The following is a 20,791-nucleotide window of genomic DNA, read 5'->3' on the forward strand; positions in this document are numbered from 1 at the left end:
CCAATTTTCAAAAGCTTACCTGTTTGAATTCCTTGATCTCTATTAACTGTATTCTTTTGTTTCCTGTGCATTTAATACTCTAGCCTTGATTTACTCCAAATATTTGTATAGTATAAATTTATTGAGGTCTTGCCTTGGTTTTCATACTATGTAAGTATAGCCCAGAAAACTAGAACAACAAAGATTTCACTTATTATACCTATTTTTGCATTTGTATATAGGATGTGATTCGTGTTATGTATTAAATCCTGACCCTGTCATTGGTTCGGCAGTAGCAGATGACAGACTCCCATATGAATCCTGGTATCTTAGCACCATAATGCTTTTAATTTTTAGAGCCATTCACTGACCAAAATTCCAGTCTGGCTTCAAAAACCTAGCTTCAAAAGGTCAAGTTTCATCATAGTTAATGGTCCTCAAAGCCATTGTATTGAGTACTCCCTAATGCGTTGCCCAAGACCTGAGTGCAGACTCTCACAGATTTGGGAAAAAGTAAAGTTGGTCCCTTCAAGTTTAAGCTGCTGCCTGGTATGTGTTCTTCAGATTCTTTCTAGTCCTCACGTCTGAGATCCTGCCTCTGTCCCACCCTTGTCACTGGCTACCATTGCATTTTCAATGGTTAAAGTGATGGTGGTTGCAGAACATCCTTTACATCTCTAGTTGCTTTTCTAGTCTGCCGGTACTTCTGCAAGATGTGAAATTGTAAGAAAACCCATTAAAAATGGCTAAAGCAGAAACCTGACTGGAATGTTTCCCAACGGTGCCCTGTATATACCGGTAGCTATACCTAAGTGAATGGAGTAAGTAGAAAATTGAGACAGTGATGGAGTGTGCAACATGGATTTGGCTCTCTTATAGGCTGAGAAAAGATCCTATGAACCTGTGAGCAAAAAGTTGACCAACCAAGGCAAAAATCCCATAACAGTATTTGTAACACTTTTGATATTTCCTTAGAGTTTTCTCTTTTTCTTCTGATATAAGGGAAATGATCCTTAAACAAAGCTATTCTTATGCCTGCCTTTGGGCTGGGAACAGTATATTTGTTCTGCTTTTAGGTTAGTTGGAGTGATTTTCTTAGAATGTATTTTTTCCCCTCTTAGTATTAGAGCCAGATGAACAGCTAAGCACCTTACAGCTTCTCATTTATCTTCTACCTCCCTGTAACTGCGATACCCTACACCGGCTGCTGCAGTTCCTCTCCACAGTGGCTGGCCACGCAGAAGACACCACAGACAAAGATGGGCAAGAGGTAAGTCCTGGTCACTTGTGTCCTTTGACTTTGCTTAATTCGTGATCCGAAAAGAGATCTTTAAAGCTGTGAAACAAACACGATGGTGGCATACCCCTGAAAGATGGGTGAGACTTCATATTCTTGCCTGCACATTTGCCATCTAGTTGTCTACTATGTTCTTAGGGTTGTGAAAGTTTAATTTTTACATGACTTAATCAGTAAAGCATCTACCATTTCCTCTGGGAGATTCACAGCGTAATCGACCTTGTCATTAAGAACGTGTAATGTTATCCATCCTTCCCCCCTCCTTGGTTTATCCTGTTATATTCTATGGAAAAAATACTCACATAGAAAAGTGTCAGGCATTCAAGAGTATGCTTTTTCATTCTCTTTTCATTTTCTGTTGTTGCTTTCTTATATGACCTTTGGACATAGTTCACTTGGTTCCCTCAGCTTCCTTGTGTGCACCGGGTAGGGAAGAATAAAAAATAAAGGATGGGAGCTCCAGCTGTGTCCTTGCAACTGACAGACCTAATCACTAGTTGGAGTCAGGGTCCATCTTTGCCTGTTTTCCTTCTGGCCTCCTTACTGTTGCATTCTGGACCAAATTCAGTGGAGAGGTTGGAGTGCGCCCACCCCACAGAGACAAGAACACCCATAGCTGTGTGGCTGAGCTGTACTTCTGAGCATTCCACGTGTGCATCTGCGCTGTGCGCACTAGAGAAGATCTGAAAATCCAGGCTTCCTGTTTTCTACCGGGAAAATCCTTGAACTAGTAGGCTGCTCTGCAAAAGGTGGCAACTCTGTTAACTTTGAATGAGACGGATAGAGTCTGTCACTGCTTGACAAAACTGTGCCAGTTTGTCTGTGGGAAGGACTTCATCCTCTGAACTGCAGCAGAGACTACTTCTGAGGTTACTTCTGCGAGTCTTCTGAAACTCCTAGAGAATTTTGTCTTCCAGATGGCAAACCCTGCTGACTTCTGTCAGATTTGGACACGTTTTGCAGTTGGCTGGTTTTAACAGTTGGCACTTTAGAACCGAGTTTTGCCAAATTTCTGCCTCAAGTCCTAACTTCCAATGTGCTGTATGTGACTTTAAGGCCTATTTCACTTTTAAATCCACTTTAAATGCTATTGGTTTTGTCCTCAGCAAGGAGTTGATAAAAACTACACCACTATGATGGAAAGCATTTAAAAAGCTGTAACAATTTTACTGTGCTTAAAAACATGTATAAACCAGCTAAGATTGTGGTCCCCCTGGTCCTGCAAAGGGTTCTCTGTTGGTTCAGGAATGTACCCAAGAGGATCTTATTGCAGGGCTAGAAGATACTGCTTAAGAGAGTTGGTTTGGCCCAACAGTTGTATTAAAGGCATTTGCATTCCCCTTAACAGTACATCAGCTCTGCTACAGGTATTTTGGCAAGGCAAATTCATGTACGCTGTCTTGGCAGTATTGTAAGCATCAGGAATATTATGTGCAATTGGATACCTTTTATAGATAATACAGTATTCTGCTCACAATTATTTAAGCTATTCATGAATAACTGAGTAAAGGCATACAGGGCAGGAGAAGGTATTTTATCAGACTATTTGCTATCACTGGAAGGAAAACAGCCAAGCTTTGGCACGCAGGCCCTTTTCACGATTTCTTTCAAAAGCCCTTCACTCACGAAGATGAAGATGGATGACTAACTTTATTAAAATTACTCATTCAGTTAATTTCAGTGAATATGTTTACAACATTTTTTAAGGGATGCCCCAAGGCTGCCCTTAAGAAAAGACTCACTGTTTGTACAAACAGCCCCCACATGCAGATCCAGGCACAGCCAGAGGCTGCCCCTGGCACGCTCGAGACACCGCGTGCCTGTACATCTTTGGTGGCTCAGTCCTCTGTTTAAAAAGCAGGTCACCCGAAAAAAAGCCGGGTGCATGGTGCTGCGCAAATAAAGGGAGTGTGCTGTACTTGCCATCATGCTGGGATGAGTCCCTAAACAAAGAGCCAACATTGTTTGTTATGACTGCCCATGCACCTACTTAGCACAGATGTCTTTCCAAGATTACACAGCGGTCCCACCGATAAAAGGAAAAGCTCTTTTTACTATCATCTCTATGCTGTCTAGTTGAGCTCTGTAAAAAATATACCAGGTGCAATCGGTGCACAGTTGTAAGTTTGACTATTCAGTATATGAGTAGCTACAAAAAAAATTAGAACACTACTTTGAAAAGATTCGTTTTGTACCACTCATTTCTTGAAATGCTATTTTTACTGCCTCTTTTTTGTGTTTCTTCCTGTCCTTTCTTTAAATTAATTAGTTCAAACGTAACTGAAACAAATGAAAAATAACTCTCATCATATTTTTTTGTTCTTTAAAAAAAGCATGCAAGAAATACTGGGTCAACAGCTGAAATTCACTTAGTCTTATATAGTCAAACTGCTGGCACCTTCTTCTGCATTCCCAGAATAGCAACCAAGTGGAGACACAGAGAGGAAGTACATGAACCCCTGCTTTTTGCTCTGTTAAAAGAATAGAAGGGGAAAAAAGTAGTCTAATCGCAAATAAGACAAGTAAAAATTTGATTTAATAACCTATATGACATATTTTTCAGATAATTTCTGTCTAGTATGCATTCCTAGCCTTCTACTTCCTCCAAAATCAGGTTACTATTGCTGCTTTGAACACAGTTATAAAACTAGGAAAAAAGTAAAAAACCAACAAAACAAAACAAAAAAAAATCCACCCAACAAGTAAACATTTGGCATGTTCTAGGATACAAGCAAAAAGACAGGAAAATACTAATTAAAATAATGAGCATGCTCCTTAATTATCTGAACTGTTTAAACATGGAAAAGGGTGGTTTTCCTCACTGTATCTGTTTCAAATCATGAGTGCTACTTGAGAAAGGCAACAGTTTTTAGTATTTGGTCCTAAGAGACAGTAATATGCTGAGGTGGTGAAGTAGGAGGGAGGTTTCCCTGAGTTCAGAAGAAGTATGCCGCTGCCGAGCTTCCAGTGAATTAAGGGCAGGCAGCACTTCCACCTTCTACTCCTCCAATCCATTTGAAAATACCTCCAGAAAATCCACAGTGCTTGTTGCAGAGATGTCCAAACAAAGTGTTTCAACCTTTCTAAATATTGTTCATTTTTTATTTGACTAGCACTCGGGTTTGGTTTTGATGAACGAAGCATCTGCCAAAGCTGGGGGGAGCAGAGAGAGTGTATGCGTTAGTTGTGTGTCTATACGTATCTGCATACACTAGACTCTGGGAGACCATGCCTCATTTATGTTCTGTTTTCTAGATTACAGGGAACAAAATGACATCACTTAACCTGGCTACCATCTTTGGCCCTAACTTGTTGCACAAGCAGAAATCTACAGACAAAGAATTCTCAGTTCAGAGCTCAGCTCGAGCTGAAGAGAGTACTGCTATCATAGCTGTCGTACAAAAGATGATTGAAAACTATGAAGCCCTTTTCATGGTAGGTGGATGTTTCTTCACGTTACTCCTATGCATTTTTAAGTTAAATGAGGAAATAGGTGGTTGGTATTTAGGATGAAATAAACTGTGGAAACTGCATTAAATTAGGATCAATTATTATTGGTAGAAAAAGTAGTCTTCTGTCAAGGAGAATGCTTTGCAGTGAGCAATAGTATTAAAAATGTGTACTTGTATCTTGCCCGGAACGGGTTCTGTGTAGATAAGAGTGTCTTCCTTAGCAGATTACTGTCTGTGAAAATGATGGGGTTGGCTATTCAGTTGTATACTAAACAACGCACCAGAATTGCTCATTAGTTTTGAAGACAAGACTGAAAATAACCTTTCACTTCTCAGTTTTGGAAGTCAGGGAGCCAATTTTTCTGCAGGGAGTAAGAGATCCTTGGTTAATTTAAGGAACAGCCTCTCGTACCAAAGACTTTCTTATTGGATGGATGGGGAGGAAGGACAAAGCTTTCTCATTTGTCAGTTGGATAAGAGGAGTAAAGCATAAATCTGTGTAGCTCCCGAGTACCTTTCTGTTCTCTTGCTGAAGCAAGGAAGTTCTTCATAAAAGGGATGATGACCTTGGACTCGGACATGTTGTTTACTTAAGATGCAGCTTAGTTAAATCACATTCCTCATGCCTAGCAGTTACCTGGACAGTTCATTCTGTGGCTTTACCTTTTCCTCTTTTTGTCTACAAAATTATAGATCAGCTCAGTGTGACTTGTGCCTGAGGGCACCCTGCTCTGGGGTAGCAGAGGCCAGTCAGACCTAGCGGTGGGCACTATCCCGTCTTCATTTTAGTAGGCATACATGTCTTAACAAAACCAGTAGTCTTGAAAAGGTAAGAATAGCTTTGGTTGTTGTGTCTCGAAACTAAGCAGCACTGTATGTTACACTGAGGAGATTGGTTCCCAAAGCAAGAGGAAGAACACTCTGGAAACCTCCTTTAATGCTCCAGCAAAGCTGGCTGCTGGATACCTTGATGGGAGAAGCTGGACGAGCCTGGACTGATGGCCACACAGTGCTGTAAGGGGAAGGTGTCTGCCTGGGGAGACAGGGAGAAGAGCATGAGAAAGCAGTCACGAGCCCTGCCTATCAGCCTTAGCCTCAGATGAACTTCTTTGTGGTTTTCTCCTATTTTCCCTCACACTGTATTGCCTTTCATTACATCCTTTGCTTTATTTTTATTCTGTTCCAATGAGACACGCAGCCATCTCTCCTCTTCTTTTTTTTTTTTTTTTTTTTTGAATGCTTTTCACAGTTTGGGGAAACTTTAGGTGCTATTTTTCCTTCCACAGCAGGAGAAGAGAGTGACAGAACTGCACTCTTGTGCAAAGGTCTGCTGGCCCAGAGTGTGGATGGCACTAGCAAGTTTCAAATAATACTTGCAATTCTTTAAGTTTTCTTATTGTTGTCTCTCTTTAAGAACATTTTACAGCATAGTACATAATACATCTTAGTACATAATACTTAGGCACACATTCCGGCTTTCAATGTGGAAAGGGTGGGGCTTAGGGTTAGACTAACCTACATATGGTCTCTTTTAATTGTGATGGATTTATTCCTTTATCTCTTCAGTGCTTGTATTTTCTTTTGAATGTTAAACAAAGTGTGGGGGGAAAAAAGGGGGTTTTCTTTTGTTTTCCAGAGTAGCTTTTCAGATTGTGGAGAGAGATTAGAATCAGATTTCAAAATGAGAGGCTAGCTGCAAGTGAGAGAAAGACAAACCTATCTAAGATGCTCTCCTGAAAGCTGAAATACATCGATGTGAACTTTATAGAAATGTCTAACAGCTGAGCATCTCTGGGTGCTTTCACTCTTCCCACTGCCATAGTTCAACAAACAACATGGCAAGTTCTGCCTGTTTTCTGGAGTAATGTCTAGACTCACACATGATACTTGATCTGCAGGATTGTGTCAAATTGCTCACAGTTAGTGTTTTATAAAGGTTCCACCAGAGTTTGCTTTCATCTTCTTCATGTTTTCATCGGCAGCACAGAGACACTTTTTGTATTCTGAAGATAATTAGCTCAGTGCATCATTTGGTAATAGATGCATTGAAAGGAAAAGACTTGTAATAAAACTCTGATCATTTGAAATCAGGCAGCAGCAATTCATTTTCCAAACCCATAGGAGTGGGGCCAAACCAGAACTGCTGTTTATACTTGACATTTATGCTACTTACAAAAAGAGAAACATCTGGACTCGAGCATTCAGCTACAGCTATAACATACAGTGTATTGTGGCTAAGGTGTTTTTGTGTTTGGTTTTTTTTTTTCCTCTTACTTTTGTATATGGGGAGGTTATAAAACCCTGATTGGCTTCAGCACTGAAACTGGAACAACATTTGTGAAATAAAACCTAGGAAACCAGGATGTGTTGTGGGACCGAGACCACAGTATCAGAATGACTCTGATGTACTGGTGGGTCAGGAAGGTTGTTTTTCAGAACAACACAGGATACTGGGGAGTGTTTTTATTAAGCAATTATCATTGACATCAGTAATACGCAAACGTGGATTCTGTATAGAAGATGGGTTCTGACCTTGCTTCATTGATCTTAAGGATGATAAGGCCTTTCATATCCAATTTTTATCCATTTCAGTGAGTCTTAGGGATGCGTTAAAACATTTTTTGGGAATGTACAAAGGACTGTTCTTTGCCAGTCTCTGAACTATGCCCAGCAGCTGAATGCGGGGAGGCACAACTCAGCAACACTTTGTCTCATTGGCTTTGACTTGGTATGGAGGACAGTGAAGAGCAGTTTGGTCATGCATTTTCATCTCCTAGCTCCCAAATCCAGCCCTGCTGCAAAGATTGCTGCTACACTGCTATGCAGTGTCTGAAATTTCTTATTTTTACTGTTAGAGGCTGCTGTGGTGTCCCCACTGTGGAGGCAGTCACTTGCTGCCTCTCTGTGCTACATCAGTAGCAAGGGACAGCACAAAGGAGACACTTCAAGGGTCCCTCCACCCTCCTGTGTCTCAATAGCTGTGACTCTTAGTAGCATCCAACCCCAAAATCTCAGAATATCTCCTATTCTACTAGAGTCCTGACAACCCCAGGGCCCTCTGATGTGTCCCGGTATGTATTCAACAGCTGCAACAGCTGTTATTTCAGCAGTGCCTTGGCTTCCCTTCTCTCCCTGAATTTCAAGTTCTCATCCGTCTACTCAGCCACAACTGCCAGTTAAACAATTAATTCAATAATAGTTACTGCAGCTCTGTAACATCTTCCTGAGATACCAATATAGTAGTTCTCTGTTAAGTGTAAGTTTATAATTACATGCATATAACATCTACACTTGCAAGTTAGTTAACTAAACTCAAGTAAATTGCTGCACAGAAGGAAAACCAAAACCCAGTAGACAGCTAGCAAGGAGACAATCGGTACAAATCCAGTTGAAGGATCATAGATTAATATGCCCTCATTCACTCAGATAAAAGTCCTATAACTCAATAGAACTGTTAAGTTTGGGTTTCGCAGATGCTTTCAGTTGGAACTGAGCTTCCTGTTGGAACTTTTTCAGATTCGTTTTTATGGAATGAAATACTGATTTTTTTTTTTTTTAATAGTGGAAAATATATTTTTATTCTTCTGACAAAGTCCTCTCAGTAGATTCTTACAAGTTTATCAACTTGATATAAAGCTCAATAGTGAGTTACATATGGAAAGACAGGGATTCTGCTTTACCCTCAAACTTTATCTGTAGTTTATTCTACTGTATAGAAAGGCTGTCTAAATGGAGACGTTACAGCACACCAGATTTCCAAAAATGTATTCCTATAAAGAGAAGATAATTTATTTAAAGACTGGTATATCAATGGCCATCAATAAGATATTTTTCCAGCTTCGAGGCTAAATACGATTTTTAAAAAAGGAATATGTGGTCATACAAGTTTTTCATAGATATTTTGGAACAATTTGAATTAAACGATGCATATCTTCATTTATTTTCAAATTATTTCCTTTTTTAAAGAAATATGCCTTTTCTGTAACTTGAACTCCCTAAATACCTCCCAAACTGAGGTATTCCCCCTGAGGAATCTATTAGTAATTCTATTCCTATTTCCCAGGAAATGTCAGGGACAACAAATGGCCCATGCAGTGTGATCTGAAGGTCAAGAGATTCAGGCTCTGACAAATTGCATCCAGAAACATATTGCACGGTTGATGACCCCTTGCTGAGATTGTCTATTCTCCAGCTCCATCCATCATGAGTGAACCCGGGCTGTTAGTTCAAGTTTCTCAGATGGTTTCATCTGTTTCAGTGCTTTGAAGGTTGAGTTGAGCGTTCCACTGTGATATGGACAAACTCACTTAAGGACTGATAGGACTCATGTAAAATGCAGTTGGAAGCACAAAGTTTACTTGGGCAGGTTTTGGAGTGCCATTCCTGCTACCTCTCCAGGAGATGTTGCTATATCCTGCAGCAGCTGAAGCTGTCAGGAGTTTTGAAGGTTCATCTCCATATGAAGTGCACTAGAGAGAGTTAGAAAATCAGAAGGCCAAACTCCAAAGAAGATGACACAAATTCTGTCTTGAGCCTGTTGCTACTACCCAAACTCCAGAGTGGTTGGGGATGCAACAGAACCCACTTGTAAACCTGAGTTATGGACAGGTGAACTCTGTAATTACTCAAGTTCGGATTGAGCATAAGCAGGAATTCAAATGCTTCTAGATCCCAGGATTTGGCCATACGGATACCTGAACATTAAATGTTGTCGTGGTTTAGCCCCAGCCAGCAACTAAGCACCACGCAGCCGCTCGCTCACTCCCCCTACCCCGATGGGATGGGGGAGAGAATCGGAGGAGTAAGAGTGCGAAACACTCCTGGGTTGAGATAAGAACAGTTTAATAATTGAAATAAAGTAAAATAGTAATGCTAATAGTAACAGTATAATAATGATAATAATAACAATGATACACGAAGCAAGTGATGCCCAATGCAATTGCTCACCACCCGCCGACCAATACCCAGACAGTTCCTGAGCAGCGATCGCTGCTCCCTGGCCAACGCCCCCCAGTTTCTATACTGAGCATGACATCATATGGTATGGAATAGCCCTTTGGTCAGTTTGGATCAACTCTTCTGGCTGTGCCCCCTCCCAGTTTCTTGTGCGCCTGGCAGAGCATGGGAAGCTGAAAAAGTCCTTGACTAGCATAAGCAGTACTCAGCAACAACTAAAAACATCAGCATGTTATCAACATTCTTCTCCTACTAAATCCAAAACACAGCACTATGCCTGCTGCTAGGAAGAACATTAACTCTATCCCAGCCGAAACCAGGACAAATGTTTATAAAGATTCATTTAGAAAAATGTTGACCTTTGGCAGCTCTCACTCAAGTGAAGCAATTGAAGAACTTCAATTCTTCAATTCAGTAGATAGAACAGTTACCACGAAATTTCCATGCGAGAAGGACATAAGTAAGTCAAATGCCACAGAATATATGAAGAAACATTCTCTTTCCTGTGTAATTACATTTCACATTGGTTCTAAAAGAAGTACAGTCGCTTAGAGTGGAAATTTGTAAATGTCCCCAGATCTTTGAATGGGGATGTAAGGTGAGGACCTTAAACTGGAGCTTTTGAGATTGCGATACATGAGTAATCCCACTGTTGTTATCAGATAGAATACCCAGCTGGATACCAGTGGGTTATTCAACAGTAATCAGCATTTGACATTGTATAAAGTGATCTTTAGTCCTGCTTCACCTGTTGTTACATGAAATTTCTCTTTTAAGTGGAAGCTTCTGAATCTTTATTTTATATACTCTGTGTAAATGTACTTGTACTTGATCTTTCAGATTAAGCATAGTAGAAAAATTAATGTACCTGAAAGGATATTAATCTCCAACTAAGTATTTTTTGCGTCTTCATAGGTTTCCCCTGACCTACAGAATGAAGTGCTTATTAGCCTATTAGAGACTGACCCAGATGTTGTGGACTATTTGCTGAGGAGGAAAGCTTCCCAGTCATCGTGAGTAATCTGTTTTTTCATCATCCGTGTTTCTGCTGGGAATTTCTGTCTCCCACTGGACGTGTTCAAAAGGTTCTAGTTTTCCACAGCTCTTCTGCACTGTCTACAGTGGAGTAGAAATATCCTCCCTATTACACAGACTCTGCCAAAGAAATTATGACTTTTGTACAGTGTTTTCTAAAGACAAATCTCGTTTCCTGATTCAGAGGAAAGATTGCATTCTGCTGTAAAGAACAGAATGACATGTACATAAAAATATTCAGTGCACTATTATCTGACAGGATGTATTCTCGTGATCTGCTGGTTCACGTCTTGAGTTTGTTGTAGTCTTCAGTAACAGGAGATGTGTTTTACACTATCCTTGAAACACACCCTAGAGTGCCTTAACACAATCACAGCTAGCCACTTGACCAGTTTGTTGTTCTTTTCCTATTGTATACACATAGGACATTGTAAACAAGTCAACTGCCACAACAGCAGGTTTATGGAGCCTCTCTGGATATTTTTGAATTGTATGCTTTGTGAAAGATCTGAAGAGAAAAAAAATCACACCGGTCACTATTGCAGTTATGAAACATAATATATTCCAACTATGTGTATGGTGTATATATGCCTACACCTGTGTGCCTTAACGCTATGAGTTTGTATATTCGGATTAACAGGATTCCTGGCTTTCTCATGGGACACACAGTCATTGCCTTTATTCTAGTGAATCCCAATATGTCAGACCCAAAAATCACAGAATTTGACAGCCTTGCTTTAAGTAATCTTTAAGAGGTTTCCTAGACTCTAAACTCTCTAGGACAGATTGGACTTCGTCTTCCTGTGTGTGTGGAAAGTGCCTCGTGCATTCAGAATATAATTAAAATTGAATTTATACAGTCAGTTAGCTATGATTTTTTTTCTCTCCCTCTGAACATTGTATAGTTGGAAGTAATGTAATAGTGTGCCTGGCTTTAAAGGAAGAGGTATAAGAGAAATAGTATAATTAACACATGGAGGAAAAAGCTCTATTTAATTATAAAAATTAAAAACAAAAATAGGTGGAGAATATATCATGTGTTGTAAAGGATTTTATTAATTTGTTGACTTAACCACATGAACACATAACATGCAGTAGCAAATTATCACAGATCATCTGATTTGTGGTAATTGTCTCTGTGTTTTCTTAGTGTACCACAGACATGAAATAATTTCAGTTAGTTTACATCTGACTGAAAAGTAACCGTGTGTATATTTAGATCACAATAAATGCAGGATAATTAGAGGTGCATTAGCTGTCCTTTGCGCTTGTTTCACATTTGCCATGAGCGAAGACCACAATTAGGAGAGGCACTGCAAATCACATGACATGGTAAAGTCTGTAGAGACTTCTTTCTTTAACTCCTCAGTTTGGAATGATCCTGTTATTTCTAACTCAAGCTAATGAAAACCTTCATGCTGGATTTCACCATCTATATAATATAAAGACATGAAATTGTATCTCACATGTGGCTACACATATCAATTGAGCATAAATTTATCGCAGATCATTGTCAGTGTAACAGATTATTGTTAGATCCTGTTTCCTTTAAGTTAATCGACCTTTCCTTGAGCTTCCTTACTTTTCAGCCAGCATGCACACCTCCAGGAGAAAATGGATCTTTTGTGCAAAGCTGGTCACAACTGACGAAAACGGTTTTGTAAGAAAAGGTTGTGAAACCGAATAGCAACATATAGCTACGCTAGTAGCAATTGATTGTATTTTCAGTAATGGGCAGATGAAGTATCTATATATCTGAGATAGGAAAAATTTACTGTCTGTCATTTTTCTTCTACTCTGCTATCATGTAAGTGATTTATTCTTAATGTTAATGAGATGTTTTCACTGTGATTGCAACTGCTTGGTTAAGATATTCCAGGCAATTAGAGGGAATGTTGCTTAGTGTTATTGCTAGGAGTGTGATGGTCTTAAGAGATTAATCTGTTTCAGTACATAATCTCAGTTTTGAGGCTATCTATTTGTTGGTTATTTTTCCTGTAAGAAATGTGAGGCAGCAGACAACAAGGAGATGTTTGTCTTGATTTGATAAAAATGAGCCTCCAAAATACATCCTTACTACTCTTGGAAATTTCCTGGTCATGTACTCAACATCTAAATTGGGATCCATGGAAGAGAAAACTACGTATTCTTGAGACAATCTTCATCAGACAAGCTAGTTGGCTGCATAACATAGAGTGTGAAATCAACTTCAAGATTTTAATGTCATATTAGTTGCTCTGAAGGTACTGCTTCTGCAATTGCCCTCACATCTCTGCTTTTGATGTCATTACAAATGCTTTCTGGGCTCTGATCTAACAGAGAAAACACAATCTCTTTTCCTCCCCAGTGGAGGACTAATCAGATGTTCCTCATCTTTCAGTTCTCTTAAGAGCTGAGCATCGTGAATGGTGTGTCAGGGAGTTTATGGGAGTTGTTCATGGTAAAGCACTAATTACCATTGGCGGCAATTATGAAGTCTGCCTTTGTGGATGACTTCCCCAACTTTTTTGTATCTTGGCTTGATGACAATGGAATTTGTGGTTTCCAGCTGTAAGATGAAGCATCTTTAACACAGAAATAAAATCTGTTTCTTATGATTATTCATTGCTTATCATGGTTGGTAGTCCTTTTAGAGTAAATGACTTTCAAAGTTATAGAATTTTCAAATGGTTTTGGATGCTGATGATGTGTTTTAATCCATCCTAACCAGTGGTGCAAAGATGAAGCCATACAATAGGCCACACAGTATGCATAAATGAATCATTGAGTCCTCTACCCTGTTACAGCAGCAACCACATCATAATCCCGTAATAATCTGTTTTGTTGGTGGCACCTGTGTTACTTAAATATGTATGGAAATTACTACTGCATGCTGCCAAGCCGCCACACTCCGTATGATTTGCCTCTTGTAAGACATAATTGTTTTCCCACTCAGATGCTTTAAGGTAAAACAGAAAAGGATTTCTGCCAAAACCAGAAAGGGATTTCCTGTTTTGATGACCTTGATGCCAGCAGAACAGTGGGAATATCCCCAGTAGAACTAATTATTATTATTATTATTAACATTTTTCCAGTTCAGCCATGCAAGTAGACTCTGGTGGACAACATCAATTCAGAAGGATGCCACTTAAAAAGGAAAGCCCAAGACTTCTTCATAGCATAGTTGATTTTTGTTTTGGAATCTGAAATAGTATTTTTGAACACATGTGGCATAGGTTCCTGCCGCAGCTTTCAGATCTTTCAGTTTGTACATAACCACTTTTAAAATCTTTTCCTTAACATAGTCTATAACCACTAGAAAATACTTCACTAGCCTTCCCATTTCTCACATTTGATAATACATAATCTTCTATTATTCTTTGTGGAGACAGTAATCTGCCCTTCTTCATAGACTGCATATAGGCGAGTGGGTATCTTGCGCAATATTTACATGTGCCCCCCAATTTAGTTTTTCCCCAGTGTGTGGGTGGAGGATCCCACAGCTATCCAGGGGAAGATGAATTTTGAATTTTAGTAAACATCCGTTTGCTAGTGAACTCAAACCGCAAAGCAAACAGATGCAAAAGTTTTGTTTTAAGGAATATGTGAGAATTCATTCTTTATTTGGAAAGATGCAAGCCAAAGTCTTTTGCAAGTTGTGTTTTATTTTGTTTGTGAAGGGCATTGTAAAGCTGCAAATGTATACGATCAATTTCCAACTTTAAAGTATTCAATCCATTTTTATGGTTTCTTGTAGTAAGATTGGCAGAGTCCACAGCCATTTTCTTCAATTTTTATAGCTATTTTTTCTAACAAATTTGAAAGTGATATTTTATATATATAATTCCATGGGCTTATTAGCAGAAACTGTAAATGAGTTTAGAAACTTGAACATTTGGATCTTTCCAAAGACCTGACAGTTTCCATTTAAGTAAATTTTTATCAGGAGCTCTGTCTTGAGAAGAGATAGACTATAACAGATCATTCCAGGTAAGACATGAAATCAGTGTTTCACAAAGCTCAAGTTTATGTTCCCACATTCTTTCATTTCCATTTCCCATTTCCCTTTTCCCTATTCCTTGTGTTACCTTGCCATGGCTAAGTGGTGGTATACCTCTCTCTTTGCCCTTTGCAACATAGTTAGGTTTCCATCCTGCAAAGATTTATGTGCAATAAGTCTTACTGGTGTCACTGCTAGTGCTAAGTATGTCTGCATACTAGCAGGGTGAGGTTTAGATGATGTTCAGTCTAGAAAGCTGGAGAGAAAGACATTTGGTCATAGGAGGTCTACAGGTACCAGCATTTCTCCCCTTTTCTCTCAGGTCTTTCTGGTTCTTCTAAATTCCAGAGACATTGCTTAAATCTTGTCTTAACTCACTGTACAAATTTTTTAGAACTTAGGAGGGCAGAAAGAGAGGCGTAAGGGATGAAAAAAAGGTTGTGATTGAATCGTACATACTTAAAAGACAATAATTCTTCACTGTGCAGCTGTTTGTAGATTAATTTACCTTGGACTCATCTTCAGATGAGAAGTTGAGATGGGAAGTTACATAATTGAGGCACGAGATTTTTTTTTTTTTTTTTTTTTTAATGACTCCCCAACATTACCATACCAACCACAGTGGGAAGCCTGGGACAGTGCTGCTTTGCCAAATGGCAGCTCTGGTTTTGTAAGTTGGCCCCAGTTAAGGTTCAGCAGGATCACTTCAGTGGTGGATTTCTTGCTGGGAGTTACTGAGGAGTAAAGTTAGTTAATTCATTCCCAACATTTTATGGTTGCTTTTAACTGAAAAAAAAAAAAAAAAACCCAAAAAACCAAAAAGGAATAGTGAATAACATAATAATCACAATGTTGAGTGTATATATCTTATGCTTTGGGATATGCAATATGTAAAATGGCCAGAAAAAAACCCAGCAGCTTGAAAGTGGTATTAAGTTTTGTCGTTATTTCTGTATTAATATTTAGTGTGCTGTGGCTAGCCTGTCTTATCACTGTGTGCTTTCTTTCTTTTCTTTCTTCAAATTTATTTCATTTGTCTGGAGAGAGGGTTATTGTTCCATATGGTCCACAAGTAATATGCTTTGGCTGCTCACTCAGTTCAAGCTCTCTTTGGATTTGACTCTGAGAAGGGCTGACTATTTTCAGTACACATTTACAAGAATGAGCCTCTGTCGTATCACATGTAATTAGAACAGATATTAATGTGGGATCACTGAGAGGAGCGTTTGACTCAAGAGACGCAAAAGGTAACCATCTAAGAAACAAAGATCAAGATGCAGAGAAATGAAAAATAAGTAATAGACATATAAATTAGGGAGGACCAATTGGAAACAAGTTATGTTTGTTTACAGAGTATTTCTACATATTCTTTGGGAGATTCAGTGGCTCACGGACTGCCTCCTATCTGCATAGTAAACTGTAACAGTTCAAGAAATCTCCCTCAATGTTCCCAACACACTTTAAAAATGAGAGTTGTCTCTCTGAGCCTTGGCTATACTTTGATGGGGGTTTTGTTTGCCATTTTTTTGTCAAAATTAAATGCAGCCCCTGCTGTTGGTGATGTAAAGGTGAAAGGGTAAAAGAAGTTGTAGAAATTATCAGCAGAGCCAGTTGTTTGCTGCCCCCATCAGATGTATGGTAGATACATCTGCTTGTCCCCTGTAAAATATTTACCTTCTGATGTTGCTACAAGAGGATCCTTCTCACAGCGTGAGAGGAGAGCTATGGTTTTGATTTCTCTGACTGCATAGTACCTCACAATGGAAAAAGTGATTTTAGCATACTGCTTAGCATCAAACTAATCTTCCCTATCATGCCCTCAGATTTACTGTTGCAACAAGCTAAATTGTCAAGGTAACATAAGGAAGTGATTCACTATTTAATTTCCTGTGGTGAACTGTATGGTTGTGTGTTTTTTGTTGTTTTCTTTCTTGACAGCAACATCTTTTGATTTTTAGTGGCCTCTGCTGGCCACTTCATGGCAAAAGTTTTACTCATGGAAAAATCACCTCTCTACTGCTTCTGAAGTGTTTTCATTTCAGCAGCTGTGATCATACTCCTGCATTTGATTTTATTTGTATGATGTCAAACTGTACCTGTAGCTGTGAACATAAAGCATTTTTCAGTAACAGTAGTTTGTTTATCCAAATTTCTCAGGAGCCCTGAGATGCTGCGGTCAGAAGGGTCCTACTCCACAGGAGGAAGACATTCTTCCACAGACTCCAACAAAGCTTCAAGCGGAGAAGTCTCCCCTTATGACAACAACTCCCCAGTACTGTCTGAGCGCTCGCTGATGGCAATGCAAGAAGAAGTTGCCTGCAGCCCAGATAAGCTGTACAAGGTACCTGAACAGTACACGCTGGTTGGACATTTGCAGCCTAAGACAAAGGAGAATTCTTCTGCATCACAGGCTGGAAAAGGTAGAGTACATCCTGCTCATGTTCCTCCTCCTCAGCAACCGGTGGGCATTTCTAAAATAGTTTGGAAGTGTCTGCTCTATTTTATCATCTACCAGGACTTGAGAAGCAATAGTGTAAATAACCTTGCAAGAAATGACTGACCAACATCCTTGTGTTGAGCCAAAAGGGTCTGTGCTCAGTCCTCCTAGTTAGCTCAGCCATCTGTCAGGGTTGCTCTTGGTATGGCATTTCTCAAAACGTGGAGCTATTATTTAGGAAAATAGAACTATGTATGTCCTGCTTTTCAGCCTGTCTGTGATGGCATGGCAAGGATTCTGATTTCTAGTCCTGCTCCGTAGGACCGTAACACCTGCCAGGTTATGGTCCAGACTTCGGAAAAATCTGAGACTTTAAGACGTCAAGCTACAAATTTTCTCCAGTTGAAAAGAATGACCTCAACTCCTACAAATTTTCTCCAATTGAAAAGAATGACCTCAACTCCTACAAATTTTCTCCAATTGAAAAGAATGACCTCAACTCCTTTTCACTGGAGAACACAGTTGAGCTGCACAGCTTTACATCTGCTACCAATTACACACCTAGCAATACTAGTGCAGGGATCCATAATTTCCATAGCTATCTAGGGAGTGCACACCTGAATGATTTCTTCTGTAAAGAACTGTGGTTTAAACTGATAGCGCACCAGCACTTCAAGATGCTTTTCATTTAAAAATATTTTTTAAAAAAAAATCACATTTATGAAGTGCGTATTTAGTGAGCCAGACTTTAAGGCCTTTCAGTGCTTAGGGATACAGATAACTGTTTGGTGGTATTTTGAAAACCATTTTATTTCAGAGGTACTGGTTAGGCACTTAATTCCCTTTGGAATTAATGGGTTTTAGACTATTATCTCAGTCATATGCTTTATAAAATGCCAGTGAGCATTTATCTTCTGTATTCAGCATCTAAATTTATGAATAGGTTTCAAAATTTGGTCAGATTTCTAGTAAGTTATAAACAGGAAATTAAAATAAGTTTTATCCTATCACCCATCTTTTGGACTTCAATATGCATCACAGCAATACTGGACCATGACGAATTAGGAAATTCCTTTAGTGCCAGATGGAATCAGAAAAAGTCACGAAACAGTTATAATGCAGCACAATGCCTGATGTGCGCATTTCATTAAATCTCTATTCTGTGACAGCACTTCCTTGTAAGAACCAAGTGATGCTGCAGGCTGATAGAGCATGCCTTACAGTGACCCCTGGGGCTGCCTGAGGGAGCTGTGCCATTCTTTCCTGTAAAAAGCACATGAACTACCTTCCGTTGACCAAATCCTCCTGTTCTCGTGCAAATTCTCCCACTGATTTCAGTAAGGCTTAAGGGAAATTCCACTCTCTCGGCAAGCTCAGGTGTCCTGCCCATACGGAGCTCGCTGAATTCATTACAGGATCTGAGCCTGAAACAGCAAGTAACTGTGAATGAGACATTTGAGATCTGTTTGTGATAGGTGCATGGTAAGCCAGATGCTAGCGTATGTTACCGACTCTGATACCTTACATAAAGTTTCATGTTCTCTTAACTTACTGTTCCATTTGAATGCTTTTAAATAATCACTTATTCATTAAGGATCGATTTATCATCTTCTTCCTGCTCTCACTGCTATTTAGATGTTTCCGAAGATCATTTTGATATCTGGGGCACCTGGCATTCGACGCTGAAAAGTGGCTGCAAAGATCCAGCAATGACAGGTCAGTTATTTCTCAGAAGTTTTAAGCCCAAATCTAGGAAAGACATAACAGTTTCCTGGGTTTGAGAAATCCCAGTGAAACCAGTAGGAGAACTCAACGTTGCCCAGAGTTGGACTTTTAAAAGGTTGCTGTTGAATAAAATACAGAGAAGCACAGTGGTTATACAAATGCAGCGACATTGCAAACTGTCACAAGATCATTTAAAAAGTCATTTTAAAATTACTTCCAAAAGTAGTTTCATATTCTTCATAAAGTCATTGGAAGGTGGATGCCCGGTGGGCATTTGAGAGTGGCCGCCGCAGTGGCACTAGCCCAGGCTGCGAGGTTGGCAGCCCTGGCTGCTGACCCTGCCGCTGGCTGGCGTGGTCCCGGCAAGTCCCTGGCTTGTCCTGCCTTTGTTTTTCTCCCATCTGCACCCACCTCATAGAGGAACTTGGGACTAAAACCACCCCCATGCTTTTCAAGCATTTGAAAGATGTTGAGTGCTGCAAGGCTTTATGTCAGAGCAAAGTATTAGAGTCACCAGGTAATATATTAGCCATGGTTCAGGTAGATGCAGGCCTGCTGCTCTATGTCCCCAGGTTCAGCCGGTGGGGAGGCTGTTCCACCTTCAGTCGCATAGCCTGATGATAAAAGTCCCCACCCCTCTCCTACGGAGCGATGCAGGGAAAAAGCAATAGCTTGGTAAATGCCACGTATACGATTACGCAGACTGATGTTGTCTTTCTGACTCTGGCCCCCAGGTTCTTACGGGAACATTTACGAAAGCAGCTCGCTGCGACCCGGACAGTGCTCTCTTTCCCAGGGGAACCTCTCCGTGTATTCTCCTCGGTGGCAGGGCAGCTCCTCCGAATTGGACAGCGGCAGGCAGGTCATGCGAAGGAGCCAGACGACTGCTGCCATTCCTGAGTGTCAGCTCCATCCCACAGTGTCGCGGGTGTGCAGTAACCCACAAATCGAAGTCGGCAGTAGGAGCTCAGACCTGTCACACTCAAAGTCGGAGCGGCACTTGACTTTAAGCAGTGTGGAGGACCTCAGTGAGCATGACTCGAACACGGGTTGTTCACAAAGCACAGGCAAGCCCTCCTACAGAAAAGAGAGGCCACCACCGCCCTACCCGGGCCCAGCAAAAACAAGCTCTGCGTTGTCACAGCGATCGAGCGTTTCTTCAACCTTGCACTCTTTGTGGAGGCTTCAGCGCCAAGAAAAAAGTTCAGGGACCAGAGCAGCCAGAGGACCGCCAGCCAAAGCCCCTGACCAGGCCACCTCCAGGCAGGAGCGGCCAGCCCCGCACAGCCAGGCGGGTCACATCTATTCCACGGCACCTCACAGTCAGAACAGTAAAAATGTTTCAGAGGCGGACTGGCACGATTGGCAAAGGGAGAGGTGGCAAATCTGGGAGCTTTTGTCAGCTGATAACCCCGATGCCCTCCCAGAAACCCTTGTATGATCGGACTCTGCACAAGTGCCACTCATACCTATGCCTCCCTCTCATAGGAAAGCAACTGTGACATTGGAAAACGGGGAGGGCTTGTTTGTTTTATAGCAACTGAATTGCATATACTTTTTTTAAACTTTGTTCACTTTAATTTCTTAACAGCACTGTCAAGCAGTCCATTTACAAATACAGTATGTTCCTGTTTTTCAGCAAGCTTTTGAGGAAGAAACAAGATGAAAATTTTAGTCTAATAACTCCGTATGCATACGCTGTGTATAAGATAAAACTGTTGCTTTGATGTTGCTAAAAATGTATTTATATATCTGCAGTTTTGATGATTGTATATTCTGTAATGGGTATTGTATGATAATCATATATTATGTTTTCATATACAGATGTCAATCAATCATGACTGCTTTTTTAAAAATCACTGCACTTACATTACCGTGATATGCATTGGAATTCTATAGAAAGTGCACAAGCTGGTTTCTGTGCTTATATA

The 20,791-nt window shown here is 40.2% G+C and overlaps 1 protein-coding gene across 1 annotated transcript in view; it reads left to right on the forward strand.

Moving 5' to 3' along the window:
* The window catches only part of ARHGAP6 (Rho GTPase activating protein 6), a 337,883-nt gene extending 317,582 nt beyond the window's left edge, over positions 1 to 20,301 (forward strand). The window contains exons 8-13 of the mRNA XM_075716496.1: positions 1,101 to 1,249; positions 4,532 to 4,711; positions 10,600 to 10,697; positions 16,856 to 17,118; positions 18,771 to 18,851; positions 19,595 to 20,301. Of these exons, the coding sequence (XP_075572611.1) occupies positions 1,101 to 1,249; positions 4,532 to 4,711; positions 10,600 to 10,697; positions 16,856 to 17,118; positions 18,771 to 18,851; positions 19,595 to 20,301 (1,478 nt within the window). The remainder of the gene's footprint in view (positions 1 to 1,100; positions 1,250 to 4,531; positions 4,712 to 10,599; positions 10,698 to 16,855; positions 17,119 to 18,770; positions 18,852 to 19,594) is intronic.
* The last annotated feature ends 490 nt before the right edge of the window (positions 20,302 to 20,791 follow it).

Source organism: Pelecanus crispus, chromosome 1 (assembly GCF_030463565.1).
Source record: "Pelecanus crispus isolate bPelCri1 chromosome 1, bPelCri1.pri, whole genome shotgun sequence".
NCBI classification, from domain to species: domain Eukaryota; kingdom Metazoa; phylum Chordata; class Aves; order Pelecaniformes; family Pelecanidae; genus Pelecanus; species Pelecanus crispus.